The sequence below is a fragment of the Oncorhynchus keta genome, chromosome 28, assembly GCF_023373465.1.
Source record: "Oncorhynchus keta strain PuntledgeMale-10-30-2019 chromosome 28, Oket_V2, whole genome shotgun sequence".
In the NCBI taxonomy this organism is placed as follows: Eukaryota; Metazoa; Chordata; class Actinopteri; order Salmoniformes; family Salmonidae; genus Oncorhynchus; species Oncorhynchus keta.
Genome location: NC_068448.1, coordinates 12,573,923 through 12,589,733, shown reverse-complemented (window position 1 = coordinate 12,589,733; position 15,811 = coordinate 12,573,923). Strand labels below are relative to the sequence as shown.

The following is a 15,811-nucleotide window of genomic DNA, read 5'->3' as shown; positions in this document are numbered from 1 at the left end:
TTGGCTTGTCGGGGACTTTCCAAGTTTTGCAATGCTTTGTTTCAGACATGTATACCAAGAATTGGTATCACAGTCGGATTTAGGCAAGGTGGTAGCCAGCCATGGGGCCCAAAGTTTCCACCACCTGGTGCAGCAAGGGCCCACCTCGTAATGAATCTTACCAGACAAACGTTATTACAAAAACTTGAATCTAAAGTTAGTTTTAGGTTAATCTCTTATGGAAAAACTACCACAGGAGGTTGGTGGCACCTTAATTGGTGAGGATGGGCTCGTGGTAATCGCTGGAGTCATCTGTGGAATGATATAAACTACATCAAACATGGTTTCAGCCATTATTATATGCCGCCTCTCCTGCTGAAACTATGTAAACATAAATGGTACTGACCAATTACACAATACTTTAGTTCTGGGTTAAACCGATATTAGGGTAGTCGTTTGTGGGTGGGTATAATTTGTGGAACATTCAAACAGGAAACTGCTCCAAAAACTTAAAGTACAAGGTTGCCAACAAACAAAGCATACAAAGTAGCATGATCAATTTAACTAGAATAGGCATCAACTCACCACGTAGCTTGTTCTTAATGTTTGTCCATGGGCTACCATAGTGAGGACAGACATTTTCCAGAATAAAGTGGTAAGTTAAAAACTTAATGAAATAGCCCACTCCCTACCTGGTATCTTATTCTGCCGCTATACAACTTTATATGCGTTATTTGTTGACAACCTTGTTATTTACAAAGTTTTTGGAACAGATTCCTATTGGAACGTTCCACAAACTATACCCACCCGCAGTTTGTCGCTGTATTCTAATTCCAAGAGGGTTATTTGCATAAATCCGGAAGTTGAGTCAGTTATTTGTTGCAGCCAGGCGTTCTGGTACTTGTAGTTCTTTTTTACACCCATCTTAGATCTACACTCCTATCACAGTAAGTATTTCTCGTCACTATCTGTCCACATCTAACTTAGAATTGTGTGCCATTATATGTGTTAGTTATCGTAAATAGATATTCTGAAGTTTGGTATTACTGAGGAATTCACATTTTATGGTTATCATCTCGTATGATTTCGCTAGCAAGCTAACTAACAGCGCCAGTCTCTTGTCTCGAAACCAACGTGAGCTAGCTATGTTTCTTTTAGCTAGTTTCCAAATAACATTTGTACATAATACACTAAACATTCCATACGGTGTGAGATGGCCATCTACTTAAATGTGCAACAAGAGTGTGTGAATAAAGTCAGATAGCTAATTATCAAACAAACAAGTCAAGTTGTTAACAAGCCAGCCAGTTGGATAGCTAGCTAGCTAGCTAAATCAGTAGTTTGCCCCCATACCTTGTATTGCATCATGTAATTCTAGGTTATATTCCAGGCAGTTCTAACAGTTTGAATTTGGAAGACCTCAAGTTACTGTACTGTCATATCGTGTTCATGTACGACACAGTTACTTGTACTGTAGCTCAAGTTACACCGTTTAGTAGTTCCATATTTCAAAGCTTGTCATGTCTTGGCCCATCCAAACACATCTTAGCCAAACCTGTTACCCATTTCAGTCACATTTAGTTATTATTACACCCTTTACTCTGACCAGAGGTTTTGCTATTGAATGACTAACGTTACCTGCCTGGCTTTCCACATAGCTGTCTTTGCAAGACTAGCTAATAACCTCTAAATTGCTTATGTTTGTTTAAATTGACCAATAATTTTGTGTGGATGCTAGGTTTTTGTCTTCACTAGAAGGGTTGGTGGTGGTCGACCACACATTTTACAAGTAGGGGAATTGCTACTGTTGCTCATAAGACAGAATTGACTGATAATATTTCTGTTGATTCTTGTTTTTTTGTGAAACTACACAACCAAATTGACTCCAAATGTTGTTGTTGACAGACATGCCAGGTGAAACCACCACAGAGACAGTCCCAGCAATGGAGCTGCAACAGTCCCAGGCAGAGACCGGTTAGGATCTAATTTATATTTCTCAATGTGTCTGTACAGTTCTCGAGGCTGTGTCTTGACCTGGCATGATATGTTTTTCCACATATGGGGTCCAGGAACTCAACAGCAAAATTACTAAACAATTGGTTTCTCCTCAATATGGCATTTCTTTACTCTGATCATACTGGACCAAACCTTGTGTGCGTAATCTCATGTAACCTCTAACATAGAATCCAACAGGGTTTGTTTTGGTTTCCTGGACTCTGAAACATTACTTTATGAGGTTTCTTTCTACTGTACTCACCTGCACTGTATGAGTTTTGTCTTGGGACTGGGAATGGACAAACTAATACGCCATGATACTTTTTCTTGTGGTGTCTTGCATGGAACATAATCTGTCTCCAAAAAACAGACTGCAAAATGTCTGGCGAATACCTATTCAAAAAGGCAATGAGAAAGCATAGTGATGTCCTCACGAATTACAGTTTTCAGAATCTGAGCTATTAAATTAAATTTACCGGGAAGAAATATTTGCTAAATTACTGGATTCTCTTTTATTTTCAATGGACAATGTGCTATGTGCTTGGATTACCAGTGGTCATTATCCATTCACAATAGTGTAGGCCTAATGTTAAATATAATCTGTAATATTTATTGTAAAATGGCTTGTGAATCACCAATCTACTGGACCTGTTCATGCTAAATGAAAATGCTCAACTCAAAGGTTCCTCAACTGCTCTACATTCAGCTACATCTTTCATCAATCTTACTTTCCGTACATTTTCTGGCTGATCTAGCTGAAATAGTACACAAGGTAAAGCATGTTTGTTTAATTTCCTCCTTCACTTTCTTCCCTTATGATGAGTAGTTATCACATCTTTTGAACGATAAGCCTAATTGACCCTTTATTTAGTGCTTGTTTCTTCAGTCTGTGTACTGAAAGGTGATGGGTCCCAAGGTGTTTCACTTGAATGCGGGGCACTGCATGATAAGACTGGTAGGGGAATACAAATATTCATTATCTCTGTCACAAACACTCTCTCAAAAACTCATGGTTTATACTGTCACCGATTACACTCACATTGGGCTCATCATGCACAACTTGGCGGTCTACATTTGGCCCTTCTTCTGTGTGTAGAAACAGTACATGTATTGTGGTTCCATTAGTACATGTTTTAGGAGTTGTTGTTTCTCAACAGGAGTATTGGTTTCTCCAATTTCTTGTTAAGATGAATTTGGACTAAATTCAGCCCCAGTTTTGATTCGCATATGGTTATTTTTAAGGAGAGAGACTCTCACTCCATCGTTTGGAACAGTATCCCGCTTCACATTTAAAATATAAAAAAATCCCAACAAGGGTTGCAGCTTTTAATGTCGCTGTGACTCCCCCCTACTCTTTCTACTTCCCCCTTCTACTCCTACTCTTTTCCTGGATTCCCAGTGTTGAGATTCGATGGGAGTTGTATCGACAAACCAGTTTCACTACTTGAGGTTACCAAGGAAATGGCTGATCCAAACCCCACTGTAGCTGCCGAAGCAGTTCAAGATTACACTGAGAAGGTTAAGGACAAGCTGAATGAAGAAGAGATTGTAAACCCTGTTAAAGAAGAACCAACAACCCAAGACCAACCTACTGGTGTGCCAGAGGAAGACCGAGGGACCGCTGAGGAAGATGTGCCAAAGGTTGCTGTTGAAGAACAAGTTAGGCAAGTAGTGCCAGTTCCTGAAGCCACCACGGAAGAGCAAGAAACTGCTTCAGAATATCTGACGCCACCTGAAGTGGTTGAAGCCCCTGAGGTTGTGGGCGTTGCAGTCCAACAAAACGAAAAGGCCAGTCAGAGCGAGGAACCCAAGGTGAAGGTCCAGACTAATGATGTTAATGGTCATTCCAGGTCATTTGCTATTCATTCAGGTGGGTTATATTTATTACAACTTAATGACAACTGTCCCTCTACGTGCTTTTCTTTTGCCAATTTGGTTGGTTAAAATGTTTAAGTGGTGTTTCCCCTTTAGCACTAAGGAATCGGCAATGTTCTTTCTGAAAGGGTCACCTTTTTTGGTCTAAACTTGGGACTTTCAATGATCACCAACTACACAATTTCTAAATGTATTGAATGACACCGTCCCCCATTGTAAATCACCTGAACCATCAGTCAGGTTTTTGACAGGGTAGTCTTGACTACTGTACTGTGGCTGCCGTGGGTCTGTCTTTTAGGAAATGTATAACACCTTTTAGAAGCTGGTTGTCCTTGCTAGTAGTTTGCTGAGTAGTTTGTGTTGCAGTGCACAACAATCTGTATGTACCTCCATGTTTTTTGCCTGTGCTTTTTATTTTTTACTGTTGTGAGTTAAGTGCATCTAATATGCATTGCCACAGAAACCACTCCCTTTGCCACTCCTACCCCAAAAGCCTTTTGTGAACTAACACTCACACTTAACCCCCCCCTTACAAGCTCTGACTCTACATCTACTAAATGTGAATATTGTAGTTCTTGAGATTGAACATTCTCTTATGATGTTGTCAATCGCTGTATAGTGTGACAATGTTTTTGCACCGACTAGTTGGATTTTGTCCTTGACATTTGTATTGATTATGGATCCCTGTTAGTCTACTAGGGCGAACATTAAACATTCTCTTATGACATTGTCACTGTCGTCCAAATCCAACTGACATCCTGTCTTCCCTTTACTCTGCTTCCAAGGTGCTCTATTCCTTTACCCTGTGCTCTTCTACCAGACCCCCTAGCCCCCTAAACTGACAAGACTTTAAGTGGGACCACGCCTCCTCTCCTCTTCTCCCAAAGCTGTGCCTTCTTTCGACACCAAGTGCCCATCTCCAACCAACCCTACCTCCGCTCCTAAGTCCCTCGCCACTCTTCACTGCTCCTCCACTACCCCCTCTTCACCCTTTGCTTCGCCCCCTGTCGGCTCTCATTTTGGTGGTAAGGACCAGGCCACCCCACAACCCACGGTAATAAAATCTGGGGAGCCAGGGAATACTGAGAGGTTTACTAGGTCTAATGTTCTTCTAAACCTGTCCCTCTGGCCGACGCTGCCAACTGAATCTAACAATATTGCGCTGTTACCTGAAGCTCTACTACCAGCCAACTCTAACCCCACTGCCCCAGTTAATGCCAGACCATTGCCACCCACCATGTCTGAGAGGGCCCCAGACACCACTGGTGCAGCTTCACACATTCACAAACCCCCTGCTATTCCTATCCTCACCGGAACTATCCTCTGCCTCGTACGTTCAGCAAGTGGATGTCACTGCCGCCACCCTCCTAACTGAAGACGCTGTCCTCTTTTCCCCAGCACCTCCTGACATAGCTGTAGTAGCCTCCAAGTCTATTGTCCATCCAGAGAATTCCAAAACCACAACCTACTGCCTTTCCAGTTCAGGTCTCATTGTCAGAAGTGACGGCTGTTCCATTGGCTACGTTGCCTGTTAAAGCCCTTTCTCTTTTTAAAGTGTTTTGCGAACATGCTGCTATTGCACCTATGTCATTCTCCACTGCTTTGCCCCCTCTGAGAGCTACGGAAGGTCAAGCAAAGCCCGAGCTGCATAAGGCTACAGCTGTATCTGCTGAGGCTTCTGTTGTGAAGAATTAACTGCCCTGTGAGTCTGCAGCAGTTGACGACAGAGCTGAAGAGGTGTCCGTAGACGTGGCTGCTGAAGAACCAGCTGAGAAGCAGGTTGATATGCCGGCTGCTGCCTCTGTTGCCTCTCTCCAAACTTCTGCTACTGAGCCTCCTGCTGTTGAAAATACTCCCACCACTCTACACCAGTTTTCTCCATTTGATAAGGAAACTCCTTACTACACCCCCGCTGGTGTGGAGGTATTTGTCTCTCCTAAACCACCAGCACCTCGAGCATCTTTTCCCAGGCTGTCCCCTGTCCATGTCACCCCTCTGATTCCACTAGACGAACCTGATGGCAGCTCACCCGTATTCCCCTGTTGACCCACACCAGTGGAGTCTCCCCCTCCCGTCACCTCCATCTTTATCACTGAACCCTGTGGCTGGGCGGTATACTGTATTTTATGATATACTTACCTTCTATACCGGTATTTGAATGTTTTTGTTTGTTTAATGTGATACGCCATGTGTAATGTAAATTTTTATAGTTTTAGAGTCATCTCTCTCCACTCTTTGTCTCCGTGCCACTTTCCACATAGACCTAGCCACACCCCTTTCACTCAAGGGGCGCATTTGATGTTCCTCAACCACGGGACACTTTAGTCTGCATGGTCAATGCAGCACATGCAACAATGCTGTTTTCTATTTGCTTCTTAATATAAATCCACTAGAGTTCTATAATGACACTATTAGTTTGTGTTTCTTATATCAGCAAGTTTATTTTCTTAGCGAAGTAGCTTGAGAGAACCCTGAATCTTATAGGGTGAGAAACACTTAATTGTTCCTACCCTGCCACTATTGTCATCTCAAACACTGTTCAATGCTAATAAATGTATTGAATAGTAAGAGCAAACGTTTTAGCTAGCTAATACAGCCTGATTAATACCAGTGATGGTGTAGACCTGATTCAGCATGTTTGTGCAACATTATCTTCTAAATCAAATAGGAAAATGCAAAGCAACAATATGAAACTGTACTTTTTACTCCATAAATTTTCCCTACAGGAAGTAGCATTTTGAATGCATAGCAGGACAGTAAAAACATGCAATGTAGAAGAGAGCATCCAGAGCTTATCTAGGGACTCACTAAACACATGCTTTGTTTTATCAACTCTTTAGTTCCTACCCTGTCACAATAACAAGAAAAGGGTTTCCTCCCTGGCATTTTTAATTCATTGTCATACTTTTGATACTTAAGTATATTTCAAACACTGTATTCAAGTAGTAAGTGACTTTCACTATAATTATATTCTAACTATACAATTAGAATAGTCATTTCGGGAAATGCAAAATTCCAACAGTTTTGTTTGAAGTTGAATTGAACAGTATAAAAATCACAATTGCAACATTTGGTTAAAAATAAGTCCTAGATTATTTGCCCATGTTGTGCAGCCCTACGTGGTAGTGTGGAAATTCTCAATTGAGCAGAGGTATGAATAACTTAAGTAAAAATACTTTAAAGTTGATTTTGGTATCTTTATTATTTTTTATTTTTGACAACTTTTACTTCACTACATTCCTAAAGAAACTGTACTTTTTACTCCATACATTTTCCCTGATACCTAAAAGTACTCGTTACATTTTGAATGCATAGCAGGACAGTAAAATAGTCCAATTAAGCACTTGTGAAGAGAGCATCCATGGTCATCGATCGCCTCTGATCTGGAGGACTCACTAAACACATGCTTTGTTTGTAAATTGTGTTGGAGTGTGCCCCTGGCTATCCATAAATAAATAAACAAGAAAATGGTTTGCTTAATATAAGGAATTTGAAATTAATTACATTTTATCAATTTTACTTTTGATACTTAAGTATATTTTAAACCATACTTTTTAGACTAACTCAAGTAGTATTTTACTGGGTGACTTTCACTTCAGTAATTATCTTTACTTTTTCTCAAGTATGACAATTGGGTACTTTTTCCACTGCTGCAATTGAGTGCGGGAAATGCAAAACTTTTAAGTACTGAAATTTGTTTTGTTTGAAGTTGAATTGAACAGTATAAATTAATCAGAATGGAGAAAGACTCATCGAAATCACTTAATGTATGTGTTGCCACTTTAGGATCACTCACTACTCATAAAGCACCCTAGGATCACTCACTACTCATAAAGCACCATGGGATCACTCACTACTCATAAAGCACCCTAGGATCACTCACTACTCATAAAGCACCCTAGGATCACTCACTACTCATAAAGCACCCTAGGATCACTCACTACTCATAAAGCACCCTAGGATCACTCACTACTCATAAAGCACCCTAGGGTCACTCACTACTCATAAAGCACCCTAGGGTCACTCACTACTCATAAAGCACCATGGGATCACTCACTACTCATAAAGCACCCTAGGGTCACTCACTACTCATAAAGCACCATGGGATCACTCACTACTCAAAAAGCACCATGGGATCACTCACTACTCATAAAGCACCATGGGATCACTCACTACTCAAAAAGCACCATGGGATCACTCACTACTCAAAAAGCACCATGGGATCACTCACTACTCAAAAAGCACCCTAGGGTCACTCACTACTCAAAAAGCACCATGGGATCACTCACTACTCATAAAGCACCCTAGGGTCACTCACTACTCAAAAAGCACCATGGGATCACTCACTACTCATAAAGCACCCTAGGGTCACTCACTACTCAAAAAGCACCATGGGATCACTCACTACTCATAAAGCACCCTAGGGTCACTCACTACTCAAAAAGCACCATGGGATCACTCACTACTCATAAAGCACCATGGGGTCACTCACTACTCATAAAGCACCCTAGGGTCACTCACTACTCAAAAAGCACCATGGGATCACTCACTACTCATAAAGCACCCTAGGGTCACTCACTACTCAAAGCACATGTACAACTTTTATTATTCAAAAACTAAAAATATTGTCAATTCAAATTTGTTATAAATACGGTGATATATTATTTTGGCCATATCGCCCAGCCCTACTGATTTCCCTCCCCCACCAGATCCAGAGCCCATTGTGGTAAAGCCAGTGGTTAACAACAAGAAGGGTATGATGAATCCACATTGGCCTGCTTCGCATGGCAATTTTAAAATGACACTAACAATATTAGTATGCATCATTTAGGGTCTGGTCATTTCTAAAGGTGAAGTTTCTTCATTGAATAAATTGGGGTCAAATGTAAGATTTTGTTCAGTCACTGACATTGTACTAACAATTAAAAAAAAATAAAAAATTACATCGGGTAAAATGTAGACAATTCTAACTTTGTGAGTCTCTTATGCTGAATTATTTTTTATTTTTTTATATTTAAAAATATATTTTTCCTCAGACCACACTTTCTGTCGCAGTGGGATGTATTAATGCTTATGTGAATGGTTGTCTTAACTACCTTTATACCTACAGTCTATGTTTGGTCCATCCTCACTCTAGAAAATCCACCCTTTGCTTGGCTTCTGTAGTAGCAACCATTTAGTGCTGACCAAAACCTGACCAATGGCAAAATGTGTATTTGATTTGTTTATCTACACCCAGGGGCCAACCTCAAACTGTTTTTTTCTGGTCCAGCAACCCCATTTTTATATAATTTCATTTTATTGTGGCTATGACCGTTTTATTACAAATCAGTCTGATTTTAGAATTATTGACAGTATTTGAAGGAAGTTCGGTTTGAAGTGAAATGCATCAGAAAGGAAGTAGGAATTTTTGTATGATTGGTGTAGAAAATAATGTCATTGATGGTCTCCCCCCCCCAGTCTGAATAAGTGCCTGGTCTTGTCCACTCTGTTCTGTGTCCTGCTGCTTTTGGGCACTGTAGAAGGAAACAGAAGACATGTCCGGGTTCCTGAGAGTCTTCTTTCATTCATGGGGTCATAGTATTTTGTAGCTTAAACCGTTCAAAACAGAGCCATATTTTTTTTTTAAGAAAGCAAAAAACGCTCTGTTTATTACAACCATGTCTAGTGGCTATCGGTGGTTACTAACGTAACCGTGGTTCTATGAACCAAGCGTAATGTATTTTATTTCAGTTTCTCTCACGACCTCATTTTCAAATCAGTGAGACCTCTGTATTTGTGCAGATTTTCCCGAACTAATCTCCTGCAACTGTCCCAGGGAAGTGTATGAATGTATTTTGATGTGTTTGTAACCAAGTTGACTCCATATATTACCACATAATTACGTTCCCTTATCCTTTTCTGCTTACGTAAATAGTTTTGTTTATGTTATACTAAAGAACTGATTCTGTGATATGTTGTGACGTGTTCCATGTTCTAATGGAATTTATCTGGTGGTGTCTAGGGTCTGGCACAGATTCTGACAGTGATGACTCCGTACCAGACTTGGAGGAGCAGGACTCAACACAGACACAGCAGGCACAGGTACAGTATGGCCATTGGCCACCAGAGGGTGCTGCTCCCCTACACCCGGGGGGTCAAGTCGAGGGGGGAATCCCTCTTGTAAATAAATATATTGGTTATCCACTTTTTATTAACTTGATTTTGACCATAATATACTTAACGCAACCACCATCCTCATGTTAAGTAAAAATGACCTGTCTTAGGTCAGTTAGGATCACTACATTATTTTACGACTGTGAAATGTCAGAATAATAGTAGAGAACAGTTTATTTCAGCTTTTATTTCTTTCATCACATTCCCAGTGGGTCAGAAGTTTACATACACTCAATTAGTATTTGGTAGAATTGCCTTTAAATTGTTTAACTTGGGTCAAACTTTTTTGGTAGCCTTCCCCAAGCTTCCCACAATAAGTTGGGTGAACATAGGCCCATTCCTCCTGACAGAGCTGGTGTAACTGTGTCAGGATTGTTGGCCTCCTTGCTCACACATGCTTTTTCTATAAGATTGAGGTCAGGGCTTTGATGGCCACTCCAATACGTTGACTTTGTCCTTAAGCCATTTTGCCACAACTTTGGAAGTATGCTTTTGGTCATTGTCAAATTTGGAAGACTCATTTGCAACCAAGCTTTAACTTCCTGACTGATGTCTTGAGATGTTGCTTCAATATTCATAATTGTCCTGCCATCTATTTTGTGAAGTGCACGAATTCCCTCCTGCAGCAAAACACCCCCACAACATGATGCTGCCACCCCTGTGCTTCACGGTTGGGATGGTGTTCTTCGGCTTGCAAGCCACCCCTTTTTTCCTCCAAACATAACGATGGTCATTATGGCCAAACAGTTATATTTTTGTTTCATCAGACCAGAGGACATTTCTCCATTTACGTTCTTTGTCCCCATGTGCAGTTGCACACCGTAGCCTGGCTCTTTTTATGGCGGTATTGGGACAATGGCTTCCTTGCTGAGCGGCCTTTCAGGTTATGTCGATATAGGACTTGTTTTACTGTGGATATAGATACTTGTACCTGTTTCCTCCAGCATTTTCACAAGGTCCTTTGCTGTTGTTCTGGGATTGTAATTTTCGCACCAAAGTACGTTCATCTCTAGGAGACAGAATGCGTCTTCTTCCTGAGCTGAATTCTTTTTAAATATATTTTTTTAACCTTTATTTAACTAGGCAAGTCAGTTAAGAACAATTTCTTATTTTCAATGATGGCCTAAGAACGGTGGGTTAACTGCCTTGTTCAGGGGCAGAACGACAGATTTGTACCTTGTCAGCTCGGGGGTTTCGATCGTGCAACCTTTCGGTTACTAGTCCAATGCTCTAACCACTAGGCAACCCTGCCGCCCCAGGCTGTGTGGTCCCATGGTGTATATATTTGCATACTATTGTTTGTACAGATGAACGTGGTACATTCAGGTGTTTTGAAATTGCTCCCAAGGATGAACCAGACTGGTGGAGGTCTACAATATTCCATGCTTTTTAAAGGCACAGTCAACTTGGTGTATGTGAACTTCTGACCCACTGGAATTGTGAAACAGTGATTTATAAGTCAAATAATCTGTCTGTAAACAATTGTTGGAAAAATGACTTGTCATGCACAAAGTAGATGTCCCAACCAACTTGCCAAAACTATAGTTTTGTGAAGAAATTTGTGAAGTGGTTGACGAAAAAGTTTTAATGACTCCAACTTAAGTGTATATTAACTTCCGACTTCAACTGTATGTGAACAACAGCTGGTGCGCGATGTATAAGGAAGTCTTGAGGTTTTGCTCGCCTGAGGTAGAGTATCTCAGGATGAGCTGTAGACCACACTATCTACCTAGAGTTTATCTGTATTTTTCATAGCTGTCTACATACCACCACACACCGACGCTGGCACTGAAAAGATCTGAAAAGTTGGGTACTCAGATCCTCAAAAGGTTTTCTAGCTGCACCATCGAACATCCTGACGGGTTGCATCACTGCCTGTTATGGCAACTGCTTGGCGTCCGACCCCAAGGCACTACAGAGGGCAGTGTGTACGGCCCAGTACATCACCTGGGCTAAGCTTCCTGCCATCCAGGACCTCTATACCAGGCTGTGTCAGAGGAAGGCGTCAAAAATGTATTTGACTCCAGCCACCCTAGTCATAGACTGTTCTCTATGCTACCAAATGGCAATCGGTACTGGAGTGCCAAGTCTTGGTCCAAGAGGCTCCTTTATTGCTTCTATCCCCAAGCCAGAAGACTCCTGAACAGTTAATCAAATGGCTTCCCAGACTATTTGCATAGCCCCCCCCCCCCAAGGAACACTGCTGCTTCTCTCTGTTGTTATGTATGCATCGTCACTTTAATAACTCTACCTACATGTACATATGACCTTGACGCCGGTGCCCCTGCACATCGACTCTGTACCGGTACCCCCTGTAAACAGCCTGGCTATTGTTATTTTACTGCTGCTCTTTAATTATTTGTTATTATTAACTTGTATTTTTGTAAAAAAAAAAAAATTGTGTTTGCTTAACTGTATTGTTGGTTAAGGGCTTGTAAGTAAGCATTTCACTGTCAGGTCTACACCACCTGTGGTGTATGTGACAAATAACAACGTTTGATTTGAACTGAGCAATTTCCGCTAGATAAGCCAGCTTCAAAGTCAAAATTGGTCCCCCGTAAAAGTAATGTTAGGGTTAGGGTTAGGCATTAGGGTTTAGTGTGGTTAAGGTTAGGTTTAAAATCAGATTTTATGACTTTGTGGTTGTGCCAGCTAGTGACCCCTCTGCAGAGGTGCCTCTAGTATAGTCATGACGATAAATGACAACCTACTGATAAATGTGTCCAACTTACAGAATAAGTGATTTTTACAAACCTGTTCTCTCCTCAGCTTGCTGCAGCAGCTGAGATCGACGAGGAGCCAGTCAGCAAAGCCAAACAAAGTAGAAGTGAAAAGAAAGCCAGAAAGGTCAGTTAAGTTCATTCACATGTTCCTAGAGTAAATTGTTTTGAAATAGCATCATTCCCCAAACAAAGTTATTATGTCATTATCTCTGAAGTCTATGGGATATTATTTTTTTACCCAGTGTAAAAACATATTTTTTTAGTTTTAACGACTTTCAGTTCAGTTTCCTTTGGACAGTGTTTCCTACAGACCAATATGTTAGCTACTATAGTTTTCTGTGGACAAAAATGTAGTAATCTTCTCTGTCAACACCAGGCCATGTCCAAGCTGGGCCTCCGTCAGGTGATGGGCGTAACCAGGGTTACCATCAGGAAGTCCAAGAACATCCTGTTTGTCATCCCCAAGCCAGACGTCTACAAGAGCTCCGCCTCCGACACATACATCGTTTTCGGAGAGGCTAAGGTTGGAATCTATGCCTTTTTATATCAGACATGTGCATTGTCTTTGGGGAATCCAAGGCACGTGATGCTATTTTAAGTGGTAACCAGAAATGCTAGAAGAATCATTCATCAATTTCATCTTGGTTGGCTCTGACAGTGCAACTTTTCATTTGATGGGACCTGCTATACTTTCTAATAGTTTATAAATGCCTTTTTAAAGCTGTTGTAAGCCATTTATTTCACAAGTATGTTAAGTTCTCTGAATTACACCAAGATATGCTTGAAATATTCTTGCAGCTCTGTTTTCTGAAAGTTAATTTCCGTTTGTTCCAGATTGAGGACCTGTCCCAACAAGCTCAACTGGCAGCAGCAGAGAAGTTCAAGGTCCAGGGAGAAGACAGAATGTCTAGCATCCAGGAAAACACACAGACACCCACAGTACAGGAGGAGAGTGAAGAGGAAGAGGTGAGGGTCAAGGAAAGCATTTATTTACAATGACTGATGTGTGATTTATCTCACCTAGCTACTTAGATACATACACACAAGTATGTGGATTTGGCTATTTCTCCCAATTCACTTCTGGGTTCCATCATGCTTTGCAGGTTGATGAGACTGGCGTGGAGGTGAAGGACATTGAGCTGGTGATGTCACAAGCTAACGTATCTCGAGTGAAGGCTATACGAGCGCTCAAGAACAACAACAACGACATTGTTAATGCCATCATGGTAAGTATATTTAATTGGTCGTCACTTGTGTTATGAATGTAATATCAGGTGTAATTGACATTTCACCGTTGCTTGCTATGTTCTGAGGTGATGACCGGCACATTTCCATCTGTACAATAAAGTTGTAGATTCTATTCAATGTTGACACCTCCTAAAATACAAACCACTTTTTATTTTTTTGCAGGAGCTGACCATGTAGATGCCCAAGAACCATGAGGACCCGGGTCCAGTCCATCATTAAACACGAGTAGATGTGGTCTATTCAATTAATTCCAAGGATAAAAATAAAAGTTGTGGATTAAAGGGGATGGAATATTTCTTCTTCTGGTTACTGTTGTGTATTTATGTTTTCCCATTTGTTGTTAAATAAAATGTTTTCCTCGCATTATTTCTGTAAGATTGTGCTTCACTAATAAGCAGCGATGGGTGTAGTACCATTATAGGTAAGGAAACACAAAATAAAAATGTAATCGACGTTATCATTTCCTCAATCAAAGTTTGTATCAACAGATGTAGCCTGTGGAATACATCATTCTAGACAATATAATATTCTATGTCGTTATAAATATGCATAATGCGTCCTCCAATTGAATGCCTCATCCTTGAATATAAAATGGATCCTCCGTCTGACTCTATACCCACACATATTTTCTCAATGTTATTTATTTTTAATAGCTTCATTCACAAAGTTAGACATACTTAATTACAAAATAGGCCATCATCACTGTCAATCTTGAATGATCATTATTTGTTATACCAGTGAAATGTCCAAACTGCCTCTGCATGCCAATCATCTGACTGATCTAAACATTTTTTTAAAAATTTAACCAGGCAAGTCAGTTAAGAACAAATTCTTATTTAAAATGACTGCCTACCAAACCCCTCCCCTAACACAGACAACGCTGGGACAATTGTGCGCTTCCCTATGGGACTCGCAATCATTGGCCAGTTGTGATACATCCCGGAATCGAGCCAGGGTCTGTAGTGATGCCTCTAGCACTGAGATGCGGTGCCTTAGACAGCTGCGCCGCTCGGGAGTTTCATGGGAATATGAATTTAATGTCCTTTAATTACTGTTCTGTGAGTGAACTACAGCAGATGGATGTTAAACTATTAGCCTTGTATTTTGTTTCAATTAAAGTTTATATCCAGCCCTGGTGCATGAGAAGAAGGGAAAAAAATAAGCTACAATTCTGCCTCAACTAACCATCTTAAAATCTCATAAATTAGGTGTTTTTGGTGTAATAGTAAAGTTCTAGGCCTACTGTGCTATGTGGTTGTGTTTTATGTAAAAATGAAAATGATTAGTTATGTGATCTTGCATGACATTGATTCAGCTTGGTTGTAACTTTAGTAAACCCGAGCACAATTGTGAGAATGTTCTATTTGTAGTAAGAAATGATGAGTGGGAGTATCACAGATATTCAAGTGTTTTAAGCGATTGGAGCCCCCTTCGTGGTGCTGAAAGGACAGTGTCTTGCCATGGTGTTAAAAGCTGAACCAGCTTGTGGTGCTGAAGGATAGCGCCAGTGTCGTGCCATGGTGTTAAAAGCTGAACCAGCTTGTGGTGCTTTTCGGCCATTTCGGGAACAAACAATAATTTGCATTAATAGTACTACGACTACGTGGTATATAGCTATTTCTAGGCTGTAGCCTAATGTAAATACAAATACATATAGTTTATCATTGCACAAGGAGAGCTTTAGAAGCGAGTAGGCATTTCATTGTAGCTTACACTACGGTGTATCATTCAACTTCCATTTGATGAGCTTGAACACATGGTTACAATAAACCCTATTACAGAATAACAGAAAACCGAGCAGTGAACTATCAATTCAGATTGATTTGCATACAAAC

General features: G+C 40.7%; 2 protein-coding genes across 3 annotated transcripts in view; one reads left to right on the top strand and one right to left on the bottom strand.

Annotated features, from left to right (window-relative positions):
* The window catches only part of LOC118372733 (probable E3 ubiquitin-protein ligase DTX3), a 29,300-nt gene extending 28,610 nt beyond the window's left edge, over nt 1-690 (bottom strand). The window contains exon 1 of the mRNA XM_052484825.1: nt 565-690. The gene's annotated coding sequence lies outside the window, so the exon portion shown is untranslated. The remainder of the gene's footprint in view (nt 1-564) is intronic.
* A 101-nt stretch (nt 691-791) lies between these two features.
* LOC118372734 (nascent polypeptide-associated complex subunit alpha-like) lies at nt 792-14,342 on the top strand. Of its 2 annotated transcripts, XM_035758718.2 has the most exons (9): nt 792-926; nt 1,885-1,953; nt 3,374-3,844; nt 9,854-9,933; nt 12,775-12,852; nt 13,105-13,251; nt 13,563-13,694; nt 13,832-13,954; nt 14,139-14,342. In XM_035758718.2, exons 2-9 carry the CDS (start codon nt 1,887-1,889, stop codon nt 14,151-14,153), a joined length of 1,113 nt encoding a protein of 370 aa, XP_035614611.1. In that variant the 5' UTR covers nt 792-926; nt 1,885-1,886; the 3' UTR covers nt 14,154-14,342. The 2 variants fall into 2 exon arrangements, with proteins under 2 accessions (XP_035614611.1, XP_035614612.1); XM_035758719.2 differs by lacking the exon at nt 3,374-3,844 and having other exon boundaries at nt 804-926.
* The last annotated feature ends 1,469 nt before the right edge of the window (nt 14,343-15,811 follow it).